The sequence below is a fragment of the Astyanax mexicanus genome, chromosome 1 (assembly GCF_023375975.1).
Source record: "Astyanax mexicanus isolate ESR-SI-001 chromosome 1, AstMex3_surface, whole genome shotgun sequence".
Taxonomy (NCBI): Eukaryota; Metazoa; Chordata; class Actinopteri; order Characiformes; family Acestrorhamphidae; genus Astyanax; species Astyanax mexicanus.
Genome location: NC_064408.1, coordinates 89496187 through 89515141, shown reverse-complemented (window position 1 = coordinate 89515141; position 18955 = coordinate 89496187). Strand labels below are relative to the sequence as shown.

At 38.2% G+C, this 18955-nt stretch overlaps 1 protein-coding gene across 3 annotated transcripts in view; it reads right to left on the bottom strand.

The window, feature by feature from the left end:
- slc4a2b (solute carrier family 4 member 2b) overlaps window positions 1-18955 on the bottom strand; it is a 33843-nt gene that overhangs the window by 5651 nt on the left and 9237 nt on the right. For 2 of the 3 annotated variants that reach the window (XM_007260119.4, XM_022684064.2), the window contains 17 exons: window positions 17533-17686; window positions 17180-17400; window positions 16721-16809; window positions 13669-13865; window positions 9511-9647; window positions 7497-7677; window positions 7123-7258; window positions 5793-5991; window positions 5264-5369; window positions 4072-4256; window positions 3768-3984; window positions 2581-2787; window positions 2162-2310; window positions 1524-1718; window positions 1136-1375; window positions 468-557; window positions 184-350 (listed from right to left, as the gene is read on the bottom strand). In XM_007260119.4, the coding sequence (XP_007260181.1) occupies window positions 184-350; window positions 468-557; window positions 1136-1375; window positions 1524-1718; window positions 2162-2310; window positions 2581-2787; window positions 3768-3984; window positions 4072-4256; window positions 5264-5369; window positions 5793-5991; window positions 7123-7258; window positions 7497-7677; window positions 9511-9647; window positions 13669-13865; window positions 16721-16809; window positions 17180-17400; window positions 17533-17686 (2870 nt within the window). Of the gene's footprint in view, window positions 1-183; window positions 351-467; window positions 558-1135; window positions 1376-1523; window positions 1719-2161; window positions 2311-2580; window positions 2788-3767; window positions 3985-4071; window positions 4257-5263; window positions 5370-5792; window positions 5992-7122; window positions 7259-7496; window positions 7678-8734; window positions 8847-9510; window positions 9648-13668; window positions 13866-16720; window positions 16810-17179; window positions 17401-17532; window positions 17687-18955 lie in introns of those variants that run through there. The other variant, XM_049485443.1, reaches the window with a different exon arrangement.

Below are 18955 nucleotides of genomic sequence, written 5' to 3'. Positions count from 1 at the left end.
TAGGCTAGTACTGTCGATATCTGCAACAGCAAATTAATCTATACTTTTGAGTTGCTTTCAGTTTTGAGTAGCTTTCAGCCTTTAGCTATTTAAGTTATACAAGATGACGGAGAATGCCGCTACCTATTTGCTGAAAAGGATTCAGAACATGCATATTCATATCTAGTTTAATAAATGGCTCACGTGGTGATTTGAGTCTCCATGAAGATGAGAATAAACACCAGCAGAGCTGGCAGAACACTGGCAGCCATCATCCAGACAGGAAACTGGACCTCAGAACCCAGAGGATTCACAATCCAACCCCGCTTATCTGGACTGGTGACCGAGAAACCACTAGGAACACTTAGCTTCTGCAGAAACACATGGCCAAAACAACATTTGTGATTATTACTGATTATAACATGACACAGTCATGATGTTTAACATTAAACGAGGAGCTATAGTTCTCTTCCATCAGCGAGTTTTACCTGTGTGTATGTTTCCTGAATGCTGTAGTCTACCAGGACCATGATCAGGATGGCAATGGGCACCCCGAAATCTCCAATTACCCGCCTCAGCTGCAATAGATATAAAAGGAGAACTCATATCATTTTGTGATGCTTTAAATTAGTGCATTAAATGAGTTTACCACACTTTTGGGATATTTTTGAAAACAGGGTTTATCTTTCTCTATTTAAAAAAAAAATCCATTCACAAAACAATGAAAAGGCTTGTATGAGTATAACATGCATGAGGTGACAGAACCTCTGAATAAATATCCCAAATCACACACTACTCTGTACTGTTCTACACTAGTTATGATATTACAGATTCTGAAACTAAACAGCATTATATATTTGGAATAAAGCAGTATTTATATGTATTCATATTTTAAAATCTAAGTGCTATCAGCATGTAGATATAATTGTTTTATGCTTACATAAATCACTATATAGGGAGTAGGAAAGTACTTAAGATTCAGAAAGAAACATACAGTACATGCATTGTGATAGTTCAGTTTTTATAAGTGTTTGAAAGTGTCTTGTCAAAAAGCTGAAAACTGTATTCTTGTGTGGACAGCAGCCACAGGCAACTGTGTTTTAAGTACTTTCTTCAAGTTTTCGTATGCCTTATTCTACACAAAATCTTTTCTTACCCTGCCAGGAAAGAAGGCACTGTTTTTGAATTTGCGCAGATAAAAGGCAATGAAGAATGTTCCCGACATGAGCACCAGCGAAAGCAGGGCTGTGTTTGGCTCCCCCTTTATGACAATAGTTGAACTGCTATTGGTTGCCTCAGAACTCCAGGTGAAGTTTTCCATAGGAGAGATCTCCGATTCATTCAACACAGAGACGTTCACAAAAGAGCACCGCTGCAGAGGATGTTGCTGAAAAATCTGCAGAAGGAACTCTGAATTATTTACATTAAAAACTTTAATCATATCAAAAGACGCTCTTTGGCAAAGCAACATTTATTTCACTATTACAATGTGAATGTGACTGTATGTAAATGTAAAGTTTAGTATATAACTTGTGTAAACTGACCTTAGCCAGTTTGGAGAAGGTTTCGTAGATGAAAATGAGGGAAATGAGGAAAGAGAAAATCTCTTGAGTAAAGCGGGAGACAAATCGAACCAGGAAACTTCCTTCAAAGGCCACCATGACCACCACGATGATGATGAGCCAGAACCCAATCCAAACTCGACCCGTCAGGTACTCCAGACCATTACTCTTACAGAACTACAGACAGAAGATGACAGGAATTCAAGACAAGAACTTTGTATGGCACAGCAAAATAAACACATATACCAGAGCTCACTATACATTTAACAGTATTTTTAACATGATTTCAGTAAAACCTGTCAAAATCAACATGTGAATTCAACAAGTGCATTCATATGAATTGCCAATGCCCTGACTAAAGATGGACAAAATAAACCAGTTCAGAAGACTAACAAATGTATTAATGGTGGCAGACCAGGCTAAGGTGCGAGTATAGGTCAGTGTACTAGCAAAGAGGAGGCTGCTTTCAAATGTGAGGTTACGGTTAAGGGGACAGGTACGAATAATTAATATTGATGAGGTAAAAATGAGAACACAAATAATAAATGTAAAGGTGAGTGTTTGGGTAAAAATATTGGTAAAGTTACAGATGAGAACACACAGTTACACAGGTAACTTACAGAATAGAAGGCTTCTTCAAACACCAGAAGGGGTCCAGAAAATCCCACCACCAGTAGTGGTTGCGCCCCCAGAAGGCAGAACACCACACCCTGAATGCAGGTGGCCACAATCAGCTCAGACACACCGATCAGCCCCTCAGTCTTCTCCCCTACAGATATAAACACACACCACAGAATTTCAGCAGCTTTTCTTCGGCCCAGACTAATTATGTATTTTTCTGAAAATCAAATATTTTAATTATATTCACATATTTAGCCACATATTTTAATTATTGTTCTTTAAGTACATTATTTAATATATGTACTTTTCCTTATATTCTATAAATGTTTAAGTCTGAGACTAGTCTAGTTTCAGTCTAATGTGAGTTTGGTTTATTTTCTATACTTGTACAGAATACCACCAGCCCATCTTCACTCACCAAGGAGCCCTCCAAATGTAATGGCAGGAGAAAGAGCAGCGAAGTAGATGAATATGACGGCAGCCATGCACTGTGGGTTTAGAGCATCTTTAAAGTCACTGAGGTACTTCGGGTACCTGCGGCGGATGTCTCGGATCATCCCTCCGAACGGCCGACCGGTGCGCTGCAGAGGGTCATCTTCAGGCTTAAAAGGAGTTAAAAGAGCCTCTGCAGAAAGATGATCACAATAATCATTCAGTATTTACATCATTTATCACTTTAACTGCAGCACTTCAACATATTCATAGTAAATTGTCCTGGTAGTTTTTTAAATGTTCAGATTTGCGATCTTTAAATCTTTTAATTATTGATTAAAATATACTTTGGCTGTATTATTTAATTATGCTTACAATTATATTTAATTTTTTTATTGACGCAAGCACTTTTAAAGGTTTTATAAACTCGTCATCAAGAAATGATTGCAAAAATAGTTGCACCATGAAGGAAATGTCAGATTGCAATGCTATTAGGAAGGAAGATGAAAGTTACCAAAAACAATACATGATTTAAATTTTGACTGATGTGGGCAACTCTTGGTCAAATTTTTATCCATGCAACTCTAATATTTATACACTTTTATGCAGAGTGTTGATAATACTAATCTAATGTTTAATAGCATCCCGTTCATTTTTGATTGAGAATAGCTCTGGTGATGTGGCTGGCTAAGGCATAGCATCTGTGTCCTTATAGCAAGCTCTAGAAATGGCAGTGTTATGTGGACAAGCATTGTCCATTTGGAACAGAAAAGGATTCAGGACCTCATTAACGTAGTATTGGGCTATCAAAGTGCCTTTAATAAAAACGAATAGTGATTTGGCATCGAATGAAATTGCACCTCACATCATGACCCCATGATTTCTGAAAGTGTGAAGCACAACAACAAGCTTTCATATTGATGCTGACAGTGACAGTGCCTTCACACACAGATTTGTTGGTCACCTCCACAAAGACAAAACAAGAGCTCATGACCTGCTGCCTTGGGAACCTGGTAAGGGTGTCTCCTTCTGGGTGCAACTTTTTTTAACAATGAGTTATCAGAAACAAAAAATATTTTGCATGTTGATGTGAACACAGTGGCAGTATTCCCTGCATGAAGCACCATTACAGTTTAATGGTATTTTGTAATTTCACACAATCTGCCAGCTGACCTTTCTCCTCCAGGCTCTTGGGTTCTTTGGCAAGCAGACTGACTTCCTGTTCCTCTCTCTTGCGGAGCATCTCTCTCTGGAAATGAGCAACAGAGCGCAAGAGCTCCTCTCCGCCCATCTCTGAGGGGGGCAGCACAATGCTACAGTCCAGAAAACTGTTAATGGCATTCAGCAGGTCCTGACGTTCATCTGCCAGATACGCAGCTTCATGGAAAGACTGTAGGCAGGACAGAAGAGGATCATTAGGTTAAGCACTCTCAGAATTAGAACTATGTATCTGTAGGGGAACCACACTATCAGTTACCTTGTCAGACATGAGCGTTGATATGGATCTTCCGATTTGGTGGTAGTCCATGTTGGTGCTGGGGGGTCCAAGAAGCACAAAGAGAAATCGCACAGGAACCGGAACCTCCAGTACCGAGTCCAACTCCACAGCTTCCTGCAGTCGCACAAACGCCATGGTGGGCTGCTCCAGAAAATCAACACTGCCTGACGACCAACAAAACAGAGAACCACATCACCACAATAGAACCCACTCACTTCTACAGCTCCTCAGTGTGAAGAAGGGGAGCTTGTGTTGTAAGGTAAGCTGGAAACCTGGAAACATACCATCCTGCAGGATACATTACAAATTTAAAACATACCATTCAACTAATCAAGTTTCTAGAAACAGTTATTAGCTATATGGTTGAAACTAAAGTCTATTGGAAGGTAGCTCCCTAGGAGCAGGACTGGGGACCCCATGGTCTATTAGAACTGCTTTTACTCACAAATAACTTTTTGGAGTGTATGGGTTAACTGGACTATTTTTTTATTTTGGAACTAATCTTGCAGTTACTAAACGCTTGTGAAATGTCTTTAATGTGCAGACATGATGGTGATGATGCTACAGCTGCATTCCAAACCACAGGCTGCACCCTCTCTAGGCCTGTCCTTTACAGGCTCCTTCTTAGTAGCCTTTTGGTTGTACAAAAAGAACAGCCTAACAAGCAACCATCTAACATTGTGACCTCACCAAAAAGGGTTCACCTACTGCAAATACAGCACAAAACTTGTGCTTCTTCACTTGTTCATAGAGATGAATTATGATCATAAAAACATTTAATCCAATCTCTTTCTCAGACATATAGCTGTTTATTGTTTTACTTTTACACTCTACATTTAGAAGAAAGTATACTTCAGTTACATCCTGGAAATCATTCCAAACATCAGCTGCATTTCTAGTCTGTAAATGAAGATTCCTTCATTTAGGAAAAGCCCTTTATGTATTTCGGCTGCAGCACAGGCTTTGGAAGGCAGCTAGTATTTAAGAATCAGTTGTAGCGTAGTCTTTGTTACTAGTATAGATAGCCAGGGGAGCACTTTTGTCGTTGAGCAGATATGATTATCTGCTGATGGCTGTAAAAAAAAGTCCTTCTTGTTATTGACTGCTCTTGCATTAAGCCTTTATGACCATCTAATGCATCATGGTTCAACCAACAAATGACTCGACTCACCCACAAGTACAACAGTTGCCTCTGCATTTTCGGGAATCTTCTCCAGAAGTTTCAGCTCGTGCTTGGACTTAGATCTGTGAATGCCCACGACTGAAGCACCTTCTTTCTGCAGTTTCAAACACACACACAATTCACACACTCAGGTCAGAGTGTAGCCTTTATCCAACTAATCATCTGATTCTGCAGCTGAGCTGCTTTTAATTTAGAGAATTAGGCTTAATCAACACACAGTGCACCACAATGCACCTGAGCCTTACTCTCAGAGACAGAGGGTCAGCATTATGGGCACAGGTCACTGTTTTGACAAGAAACAAGAAAAACTCTTTCAAAAATGTATTTTATATATCTTTAAAACATATATAGGGAGAGAAGGAGGCAATGTACCCATGCTTCTCAAACCCCTGTCCACAGATGGATGACTGTTACATAACTGGGGATCAAACTGCTCAGGGTTTGATGTTCTAAAAAGTGGAATCTTTTAATCAGAACTAACAAAAAAAAACTAAACATTCCGACTGCAGATTCTGACCTCATTTCTTTCAGTCTCCATTTGCAATACAGTGTCAGTCTTGGCGGTCTCACTGCCCATGAGCGGCTGCATGACTGAAGGCTCGGCCTGGCTGCTGGTGCTGTTGCTGTGGTGATGGTGGTGGGCCATAAGCGAGCCCAGGCTGGCGGCTGAGATGTTTCGGGGGAAGGTGGGGTGCTCTTTTTCATCACTAGGGTGGCTAAGGGAGGGAGAGCAGGGTAAGCAGGAGGTTAACTGAAGGAGCACACACTGCACACTTTGCACACACCCACGCGCTGATCTACCGGACGGGCGGTGGGTCAGGAGGGGAGAGATATGATAGAGAAGGTTAAAAAGAAAGAGAGAGACGCTCTGGAAAGTGATAAATATCTGCTGTGCTGAAATCAGAGAGTTTATTATACAGAATGGTAGGATGGACACAAAGTTGTAAATGTTTTTTTAAAATAACAGAAAGACTGTGAATCGGTAGCTTTTTTGTTGCATCTGATGATCAGATTATCTTCAGAAGACTGGACACATTTACTAAATTTTCATCCACAGGTGTCTTTAAAAATTTTGGTCTAACTTGACTGAAGGAATAATGCTGATTTTAAGACAAAGAACAGACAAAGACAACTATTTGTGTTGTTCACAGAAGGAATTTGACCCATCTTTCATGCAGTGAAACACATACACATTTTTTAGCAGGTTAAAAACCTGGATATTAAACTCAAAACTTAGTTATGAGTAACCCAATGCTCTAACCACTACGCAGCACCACCACAAAAGGTGTAAGATATGATTGTAAGCCAAAATCTAATTTTAGAATCATTACAACAGCAATAGATCCTTATTTTAAGACTCTTCCTAAAGACCCCCTAATAGTAGCATGATGGAAATGTACTAAATGTGCTAAATATGTGTTTATTGGTGTAAGTCTGCCTCCATAAGAGTTACAGTGTGCGCAGGACAAACTGGTTATTGTTAAATATAACAGTGTAGAATCTATCAACTACAATATCATGTTTTAAGTCTTGTATGAAACATGGAGAAGGTTCCATTTTGCGCTGTGTTTAGAATAAGAAATACTGACACTAACATAATTGAAACCTAGGACTGCTGAGCATTATTATACTAACCTTGTTACATATCTAGAAAAGCAATGATGTCAATGAGGCACTGACCTATTAATAGAGGTAAGGAGACTAAATAACAGAAACATAAGTTAATCAGATCCAGCCGATACTGTTATTATAAAGTGTGTTCTAATGTTTCTGTGATCTGAACTTAAGGAACAGAAACAACCACAACACTGGCCAGAGATGCTCTCCTGTGAGGTTTATGTGAATACCTGTGTTTGAGCAGCAGAGCGCGCAGGACATTGGCCCGGTCTTCTGCTTTAATCTGGTCAGAAATGATCATCTGCTCGACCACTTGATGGGCGATTCCCGGCAGGTTCTTCTGATCCAGATCCAGCAGTACTGCACCTGAACAAGGAGGGTGGAGTTTAAAGACAGGTACAGACTATAGGTGTACTGATCTCAGTTCAGCATGTAAAACAGTAAAAATCTTAGTATTCTCACACAGTTAGAATTAAGGATTTTGAATCAGAATTAGGTTTAAAGTTAAATTAGGTTTAGGATTTTTAAAAACAGAGCCAGTGTTGGGTATATGATTAGGATTAAGGCATATTTAAGTTCAGGATGTAATTGTTTTATTCCTCACCATGTGAGATTGTTTTTCGGAGCTCCAGAAGGCTCCTGAATGAGAGTGAAGCGACATGTGGTTTCCCCCAGCGATCTGTCTCCTCCTCCACGTCCTCCTCAAACTTTATCCAGCGAGCCGTCTCTCTCCACTGTAGCTCCTGATTCTTGTCCACAATCAGCTCGTTCAGCTCCACAAACACCTGCAAGCACAAACACCAACATTAATATTTGTTAATAATAATAATAATAATAAACAATAAAAATAAAAATATTAATACTAAACAATTTAACTATAAATTCAACTAGAAAAACGCTTGAGAGCTAAATCACCATTATTAAATCATACAACAGCATGAAGACAAACAACATTAACAAAAACAAAGTAATATGTCTTAAATTAGATTTATAATCACTGGTCAGGCTGCAATGCTAATATTCTCAGTCATTTAAGAGTTTAGGAGCTTCCACAACTAAGCTGTGTGCAGTCTCTGTGTCATCAAAATGAAGGGGTCTGGGTACGTCAAGATGCTTCTGCAGGGCTAAAAGACACATACACAGGAAATTTGGCAGTGTTAAATAAACACTGCCAGTGTTAAATTAACACTGAGAGTGTAAAGTTTAACACCAATAAGTGTTACTTTAACACTAACAGTGTTGATTTCTTGTGTAGAGGCAGTTTCCCCAAGACCAGAGATTAAGCCAAGCCTAGGACTACACAGCATTTTGGAAGGAGATTTTCAATTAAAAGGAAAATACAGTGGATGACTAGGCTTCATCCATGTCCAGGAAAGTGCCCCATTGTGTTCAGCCATTAAGAGCTTAAAGAGAATGAAGAATTGAACAGGAGGCCAAGTGGAGCGATAGACTTAGACTGCTGCATTTTGAAGTATGGCTAATTTAAAAAAGGTCAGTCAGACCAAAGTCTAATCCAGAGTATACAGAGACTTGGGCTTGGCAACATCAGTACAAGTCTAATTCTGGATGTTCCTCAGGTGAGTAGGTGATCAAGGTCAGATGTGTTACTGATACAAGACTAAGACCAGGGTTACACTGAATTATACAACAGAACTAAAGATGATCCTGAACAAAAACAACAAATAACAAAACACAGAAATTTGCATTAAATCTATACTTTGCCCCCAGCTCACCTCATTCAATTCACATGTACATGATCTTAACAACAATACAATAAACAATAACAACATCACACACACACGCACACACACACACACACACACAGAAATATCAACATCTGACCTTCTGCTGTTGGGCCACTCTCCGAGAAAAGTCTAAAAGCACCATGCTGTGTGTGTAGCAGCAGTTAATGCCTCTACACACACGCCAGACCAACAACACAGAGCTACCTGCACTGCGTCTGAGAGTGTGCGGGGCATTAATAAAGCATGGACATCTCCCTGAGTTAGGGGGTGTTCTGTTACCTGAGTGGGTTCACACACCTTTCTCTCAAGTTTGTGAAAGAAACCAATCATTCATTTTTAATCACTTTCCCACAAGAGCTTAGGAGGACAATTTGATTTTCCAAAACAAAGCCAGGAATGTGGATTCAAATCATATAACATTGAGGGTCAATTTCCAGATATTCCTAAACTGCACAGCATTTGGAATTATTATTTACTACTGAACAAAAGTAGTAGTATTAGTAGTAGTGCAGGGCTATCCGTAATCCCCAAACTCACTGTCCTCTAATATATAATACATTTTAGAAGAAGTCATAGTAAATAAAAACTATTCTGTAGTTGATACATAATAAATCATATTGAATATATAAAATAATAGTGGATATTTAAATGTGCATAGTATATGCTGAATGATCCATTATAGATATTAAACCATTAATTGCAGATACTGAATCATTCAAAGTTGGTAATGAAAATTCATAGACACTCAAGAAACTCAATGTTTAGAAGTAGATAATGAACAAATCATTGAGGATATAGAATCATTCGTATATGATTCTGAGTAATTCATAGAGAATACTAAAAAATAAAAATGAGTAAATACTAAAAATTTACCTCATGTGGAGTGCGGTCCAGTTTGCGGTTCCGTGTGCAGGGTTCTTTATAATCTTTACTGATGTGTACGATCTGGCCTTTAGTGCTTTTCCTCACTAGGTGTCTCCGCACACCAGGTACATCCTCAAAACGGTGACCTTAAAACACAATTTACTGTTAATTTATTATATTTACATTTATTTAGATTTTTGAATTATATCATTCTGTTTTTCTATTGATTCACTTGCATCCGAGCCAGTGTGGAATTTCTGATTCCCCACGGAACTGTAGAGTCATTTAAACAGAAGTGATCAGAAGGATTTACCAGCTGCTTACCGTCGATAATCTTTTGGATTAAATATCTTGATTCACAGAGTAAATGAGTGGTGGTTTAACAGTGTGTGATATCTGTGAATACGAAATGTTTTGACAGAGCCGTGAACAGGTAAGCTGTGTATAACTGTGACCCCTCTGGCTGCTCTGGCTGCTCTACCCACTCTGGCTGCTCTGACTGTTCGGTTCACTCGGACTGTTCTGACCATTCCGGTTGCTCTGGCCATAATAACAGACTGTAACCTCAGTCCACTGGGTCGTGAGAGCGCGGTCAGTGTCTTTGTTCTGTAGACGGCATGTCTGCAGAATCACGTTACAGCAGCTGTCACTCAGTGAGGGTGCTTAGGTGTGGAAGGGGAGGTGAAATTATGGGTAACAAGTTTAGCTGAAAGAGAGATTTAACTCTCATTAAGGTGAGAGTCTGGCAGTCAGGGATTACTGAACTGGACGTCAGGAGGATTTTAGTGTTTTGTCTCATTGTCTGGTTTCAGATACAAAAGTTTAGTGAGTCACTGAAATAAACAATAATTATTAAAATAACATCAGGTTCAACGTTACTGCTGGCTAAATACTTTTTGATTTGTAAAAAAAACTGCTGTTTATTTATTTCTCATAGATTCTCATTTAGAAGTCTAATTTGAAATGTGGTCTAAGGTGTAAATCTATGGTGTGTGTGAACTGGTGTGGAATTACCTGTTTATTAATAAAGAAGATACACATCAAAGTAAAAAAAAAAAGATTAAAAGTAAAAACAGTGTCAGTTATTGGAGCAGGCGGGGTAAAATATGGTCCCTATTCGAGCACTAATGATGGGGCCCATTTGGGAAACCCAACAGGGTCCCAGTAAATACACATGCATGAACCCACTCAGAGCCCATGCCCACCTGGAACCCACCTAGCCTACTGTTAGCTGGGCACTTTTATTTGTTTTAGTGTTACTGATATTTCACAGTTTGTATTTGTGAACATTAATGTGCGTGTGTAAAGGCTGAATATTTCAGTTTGAAATAAAACAGGAGGAGGGGCTGTATGGTGTGTTGTAATCACCATTATCAAATATACGCTACAATTCAATTTATTGAAAAGACAACGTTCGATGTAATTCTATTGGAAAATCTGCAGTGAAAGTGATGAAAGCTGTGATGAAAGGATTCAGACGCTCTGTCCATGAAGTGCTGACAGTAAACGAGCTTGGCTTTTCAGGAGGGACAGCATGGAGAGGTCAGAACTGCAGGTTTATTCAGGTTATGTCATGAGAAGATGAAGAGAAGTTCTGACCTGCAGGTCTTCAGTGACGCAAAGCTCTGAACTCCACTTTTTAACTTTGTCTGAGGAGGATTCTTTGTCTGTCCGAATCTGACAAATCCAGCTCTCCTGACTGTAACCTCACCCTGAGCCTGCACTTCTTAATGAGCAGAAGTGTTTGGACACTCTGGAAAGAAGAGGAGAGTGACTCCCCCTGCTGAGAGTAGCGGCAGCAGGAGTTCCTTAAACTAATGAAGAGCTCAGAGCGCTAACACTAACAGAGAGTCGTGATATAGAGCCTCAATCTGGAGAAATAACAGTGTTAAGCTTGACAGACTCACACAGAGAGACAAACACAAATCACCCTGTTTACCCTGAGATCACCCTCACCCAGCGCTGGATTTTAGCATGTTGTACTGTCTCTGTGGAAACCAGAGTTCAGTTTGAAGAGAAATGCCTAAATTTAGATTTTCCATCCAGTGCTTCCAGAATCCTCCTGCAGTTCATCATTTTAAAGGTCTCCTTCTGCTAAACTCCACTTTTCTTGTTCTTTGTATAATACTCTATGTATCTCTGAGTTGTATATGATGCTGCACACGAAACTGTTTCTCAGCCTACATCCCTTGTCTGCAGTATCTAGTAAAAGAAAATCCTCAGAAAAACTAGTTGATCAGAGAGATGTTAGGTGTCTACGTCAACCAGTGACTTCATGGCCACGCCCACCTCAGCTCAGGACCACCCACAGCCTACGATGGGCAGCCTACACTTGAATTGAAAACAGTCTAAGATAAGAGTCTGACGTTAAGTGAAGTTTAAGGGTTAGGTTTACCTAGCACTCAGTGCTATATATTTATAACTAAGGCTGTATTTCTAAAAAAATTGTCCTTTGAGTTTTAGAGCTGAAAAATTGACTGTGGGTCAAGGCAGGAGTGTGTTCTCTGCTGCAGTGCTGTTAGTCAATCAGAGGCAATATGTTTGCATGTATGAATATTCATGAGCAAGAGCCTAAACCTGCCTTTCTTCAGAAACTAGTAATTCAGTGAAATAAAGCAGGGCTAAAGACAAAAACTTAAGCGCTTTTTACAAAAAACAGTTTACTGAAAAAAACTCACCTTTTAACAGTTTAAATGATTATTTACACATTTTCTCAAGCCTTTATAAAAGTCTGATCAACAAAACACTTTAAATTGAGTGAGCAAGAGAGCGTTTGGGGAAATGCGGTAAGGGGGAGCGCTGTCACAATTAATGTTTTTATAACCTCTATAATCTCTTCATCCCTTACAATTAAATTCACTGTGGTATTAACACTGATATGTATACTGTATCAATGAGCTCTGTTCTGTGTGTTCCTTTTTTAAGTGTGGTGGGTTGGGCTAACCTGCTATAAGTTGAATGGGAGGGCTAAGATTCTGTACATTGAATATATGGGTGCTTTTAAATGTAAAGATTGTGACATCATGAAAACAGTGAATTAAAAAATGCAGTTTAGTTTTTGTATGTGGACTAAATAGGCAGAATAGCACAATTTTTAACCTGTAACACTGTCTACTCACAACATCCAACTCCTAAATATGATGCCTATACCTTTATTCAACTCACATTGCTTCTATATACTGGTTTTCTGTCTACATTAGTCTTTTCAATAATGAGATTAATGAGCAAAATGACAGATTTGAGTTAGCTGAAATGACTGTGGAGTGCATGTAAACACAATCATTTAGACACAAGGGTGATAAACCGGACTGAACTATAACTTCTTGGCCCAATGTGTCAGTGATTTTACACTAATCAGCATTAATCTTATTTCCTACTCTCAATCTTTTGAGTGAAACTTGTGCCACATTTTACAGTTTAATTTTAAACTCTGCAGAAAGAGTGCAGCTCACACACACACACACACACACACACATACACTGGGAGTGATGGATGATGTAGAAATTTAAAAGGTCAGTTTAAAAGGTCCAACCAGTGAAGCAGCCAAAAATCATGCTGGCGAGTCGGCAGGAGATCAGAATATCAAAATTGGATTAATCATGAAATAATAAGAAAAGGCGGGAATCAGTGGAGAATCATTATGAAGCATTACAATAAAAGCTTGGGAAAGATACTCATTTTAAATAAATAAATAATATATGAATATATTTATTATATAATCATATCTTTTTAAGAGGGAAACTTTAATGGGGGTTAATTATTTTAACGGCAGATTTTGTAATCTCTCCTAAATACAAAAACTATAGAAAAATTAATGTATGCAGGTGCTCTGAAATTGAAATTTCTTTTCTTACAGTAGTATATTTTTGGAACTATACAAATATTTTTTATGTTTTGTCATATCGCCAAGAATATCGTTATCACATATATAGACTGAAATATTGTGATACTATGTTAGGACAATATCATTAACTCCCACTGCAGTCTCTTCAGCAGTTTCAGACAAAATGTTAAAATGTGGGTCTATCAGTAATTAGTGTGGGCTTAAATACGTAAAATGAAAAAATATAGCAGACAATGCTAAGATTAGATTTTTGATCAGTGCTTTAAGTCCTATTTATTAGGATGTCACTCATATTTATTAAGACATTAGAATATTAAACTCACTCTTTATGCCATCTAAGTCCGCGGAGGCAAGCGTTAATGCTTCCGTCTCATCAGTGGGGATGCGCTGGTACTTCGCCTGTTCGGTTCCAGTCATATTTCCGGTTCTACGCCGCTCCTGCAGGTCGTAGTTGCGGCTAGCTGAGGACACGCGAGGCAATGAACCGGACTCACAGTCGCCAGAGGGAGATTCAGAACACCTGCAATAAAACATGGTGGCAAACTGTCAGCCAGACCAACTACATGACCACACCTGATCAACCTGACATGTCCCAGCACGTCACTGTGTCCATCAGACAAAACTACATGTACGCAGCTGAACTCTTTAAGGCACTGGTCACTATAAGAAACCTAGACTAGTGTTTTGACCGGCACAGTGGACATGTTATGTGCCTATTTGATATTTTTAAGGCCATTAATCGACCTGTATTGCACCCAAACAAGGAAAGCCTTCCAGCCTGCTACAGTTATTAAATACAAAATACAAGTGATACAGCAAACACTACTTAGTGCACAGTGGTTACTCAGAGAAACTACTTGAAAATTACCTTGGAACACGCACCTAAAAAAAAGATAACCCAAATCTGCTTTAGTTTTATGGTTCATAATTTGTCATTTTTTGTAAATCCATTAAAATTGGGGGGAAAAAATCTAAAAAAAAAAAAAAACATTTTTAAAGTCTCTGAAAAAGTGAATCAGTTTTGGAGATACAGATGCTTCAAAAGCCAAAAATCAGTTTGTTTACCTGTGTCTGCCTGTTTGCCTGCCTGTCTCTCTCTCTGTCTCTCTGACAGTCTGTCTATCTATTTTTTGGTCACAGCATTGAGCCCAAAGGTAATTAGCAAGTTAGAACAGAATTGGAACACTAAACAGAACTGGAACATTAAACAGATTCAATCTGTCAACTCTGACTAAACAGACTAACAGACTTATAGACTATGTTTACATTTATGAACATATTAGATAAGAAATACATACCATCACCTCAAACTCCCAATCAAAGTTAATCCCAATTAAACTTAAGTAAAGAGAAGAAACTGTAAAACTAGTCCGGAGCGATCCAACCTGCGGCTTAGTTCACACCCAGTATCAGAGAGAGACACAGGGGCTTTTAAAGGAAAAGAAAAAAATGTTGCCAGTGGAGACGGTCATTACCGACAGTGTTCAGAACCCCCACTAACCTCTGCAGTAACACACATGCAGCCAAACACATAGCATAGCACAGAAACGGAACAAAATGTCCTTGTTAGAGCTGATAGTCTACAAGGCAAATGATAAGGTACCACTTTAAAATAAGACTACCTTTATAAAGGGTTTATAAATGATTTAGTTTATTAATGGTAACTAATTAGGTTGTAAATGCCTTAAAAATCAATAATAATCAGTTATAACACATACGTAGAAATGTATGTAGACCTGTTGTTTGCCAAATAGTGAACCCACAGCCACATAACTGATTATTAATGATTTTTAAGGCATTTACAACCTAATTAGTAACCATTAATAAACTAATTGTAAATCATTTATAAACCATTTATAAAGGTAGTCATATTTTAAAGTGGTACCAATAATATTAATAACACATCTTATGAATACTGTTTTCAGAATGTTTATAAATGCCTTCTTAAAGTGTTATGTGCATATATGGTTGTGATAGGATGTCTACATTCATGCATTATGATAGTATTGGACTAGTATTGGTGCAAAAGTTTTATTGACTGTATCAAAATGAAATCAACATTGGGTCATAATTATACATACAGACTCTACAATATTCGCTGACGTGCAATTTGTCATTGAGTTATGGGACTAGCATCATGTCTAGCATTATGTCCCATGTCTTAACTTCAGAAACGGAATGTCCCATACATCTGGCATTTGCTCTCAGGCCTCAGTCAAACTCTAAAATTTCACATCGCCAAGTGTGCATGTGTTTAGCCTTACTCAAAAGAGTTTACTCACAACACCTTATGAATAGCTTGTGATAACCTATACAGGTGTGGATGTTTTAAAGCTACCACCTGAGGTAACACAGCATGACCAAGTTACATACTGTTACCCCATGACTTTTGGCATAACAGTGTATATAAAACACTCTTATCTATTTGGTTAAATGCATCTTGGTAAGTTCTACCTTGTCCAGGCACTTTTTAATCCATCAACACTTTTTAATCCATCAAATCTGACCACAAAGTATACCTCAATAATGCTTATACTATTGTAGGAATGTTGTAATGCTAAAAACACACACCGTATGAGAGTACCATTGTCTTAACCACAGCAGAAGCAGGACTACAGATAAGTTTTATCAGTATAGAACAGGGGTGTCCAAACTTTTTTTGTTTGGGGCCAGAAGGAGAAATATATTTGAAGTCACGGGCCACAAATAATGAAATGTACCACTTTAAATAATACATTTTCCTGATTACTTTCATTTACACACCATTTTACTTGGCATACTATCTTTATCTATCTTTGACAGTGTTGTGTAAACTAAGATTTTTCAAATTGATGTTTCATTTCGTCTCTTAATATTAAACTCCTTAATTACGGCAACTTTTAGACTCTTTGGCCCGTTTTTCTGCGCTACAACTGAGCACTCTCTCCGCTTTTAGACTCTTTGGCCCATTTTTCTGTGCTTCAACTTCACTCTTGTCGCTTTTAGACTCTTTGGCCCGTTTCTGACACCTAGCGTCCAAACTTTAAATCTCACATTATAAAAACCCGCTTAACAGCGGGCCAACTTTCATTCTATTTCTAAAATACCTCACTTTACATCCCGAGATTCACAGCTTTATTATTTTCTAAGATACATACAAAAGGGGAGATGTCTTATGAAACTGTGAATTAAAGAATTTGCTTTAAATAAATCATGTGCTATTATATTATAGCTATAGAAACTATCAGTTGTTGGTTTGTTAAACTGAGTTTATGTGATTTTGCAGTACATTTAAAATTTGCAGTACACTGGGCTCATAAAGATTTCTTTTTATCTATTGAGGAGCTCAAAGATTGAAGTGTGTGACAGAATTTCACAAAACTGAATCAAACTCACTCTGTTCCAGTGCTGGAGGGAATCAACTGGGGTGCCTGAGCAGAGGTTTCTGGTCTGGACAGATGTGGGTCGTCATCCGACACAAAAAACTAATACAGTGGAGAAAAAAATAATTATATAGGCACTCTACAAGCAGTGACCAAATCAGACTGTAGACAACTGTCACAAAGTATGTTATGTTTATGTTTTCTGTATAGGCTGAAGTATGTAACTACTGAATAAACCTCCTTAAATCACTTTTTAGTTTCAACTATAAACAGGTCTAGTTCATGAAGGTTGTTGACACTCTACACATGGTAAAATGTTACTTAAACTCTGTTTATATCACACACACACACACACACACACAGACACACAATCAGGTCATTAAATCAGCATTATCAAGCATTTACTGTATACACAGTTTAAAAGAACAAACACACACACAGTGGAAACAGGGTTTGCATGTAAGGTCAGTACCTGAACAGCCTCTTTAGTGTCAGATTCTGTTGTGCGTTTCTCTGTAGCTTCATCTTCTCCTTCATCCTCCTCTTCCTCAGCCTCTTGCAGTGCCCCCTGCTCATCACCACTCTGTATCTTTTCTTTACTCTTCCTCCTCTTCCTCCCACTCCTTTTTTTCCTGCCCTCACCATGAAGTTTGGACAAGGGATGACGAACATTATGCGATGACTGGCGATGAACTGAATGTTAGAAATGTAACACAGACGAGGAATTGTTACATTGAATGTTAATCATATTATAAGTTATTATTAAATATAATATTCAACATACAACTGTGTAAAACAGTTTATACACGTGTGTGTTAAACTCACGCTGGAAGTCCTGCTCGCTGTAGGACCGGTGCTGTTCGCTCGGTATGTTGGGGTTTGGGCTGAGGATGTTGTGGAATCGGGGAACGCTCAGCGTTTTATTAAGATCGCCTTCATCCTCTTCTTCCTCCCTCTGCACTCCCCTTGCCCACACTGGCTGCACAAACACACAGCACATTACACATTACATATATCTCCATATATCCAGGATTAAAGTACAATGATATAATAATATAATATAATAATATAATAAGACAGATATCTAATCTTTATCTAGTACATATAAAATGGGAAATGAGAACAGTGTAATTTTTATTCTAATAAAAACAGCAAAAAAGTAGTACCCTGATGTGATAATTGGGGTGTCTGATATGGCACGATATTTCAGGGTATAATATCATTCCCATTATTGAAAAATGTTGGCAATATTATTGCATACGATATTATATGGCACATGCTAACTGGACCCTTGTAGTAAGTGAACCAATCCTTTGCTGTAAGTGACCTGAGCCCTGTCTGGAACTAAAATGTATTTGTACTGAACCTGTACTGTAAATGAACTGAGTCCCTTAGGAACCAAATAGAAATTTTACTGGAACTGTACTGAAATGCTGGAAATGAACTTAACCCCTAAGTAGAACTGAACTAAAACCCCATTGCAACTAAACTGCCTGAGAAAAAAAATCTCGATGATTAAACCTGAATCAAATTAGAATGGAAAACTGTCTGTCTAGATTTCTCTCCTGGTGTGTCTGTGTGTGTGCCAGTGGAATAATGTATCACTAGATGGTGCCAAAAACAAATGTAAGTGCCTGATCATTAATTCGTACCTCAGAAAGTCATTAAACTAAACAAGTGGATTTAAAGTTCTGCAGCTCAGAACTTTAAATCCAATTTTAGGCATGTCCAATGATACTTTTATTTATAATAGTTTACAAATGCATTTCTAAGATTCCATTTAGCACTTATAATACTTTACACCGACATGCCACGTGTCATGGGAAAGGAACTGTCATTTTCCAATCAAAATGGACAGCGCAGTGGATGCTAATGATTGTGGTAATTATACTTCTGACTTCCATGACATATTCCTGTTACACACATGACACACAGTGATGTTTAGCCCTTTAGTCTTTTGCTCTGCTTGCACTAGATATCCCTTTATTAGCCTATGATAATGCCCTTGTTCGTTAATATTTGTGAAATTCAGTTTACATACATAACGTATTACGCAGATAAATCTTTATTAGAGAGATGAGTTAAGTACATTTTTGGGCGAGCCTCCTCCAAAGAAACATATGTAATACTGTTCAGTTGAAGCTAATGATGCTAACCACTTACACAGGTAGTGACTGATGACAGCCTAATAAAAGTAATTACCGAACATTTGATTATTATTACAGACTATTATCAGCCAAATTCTAAA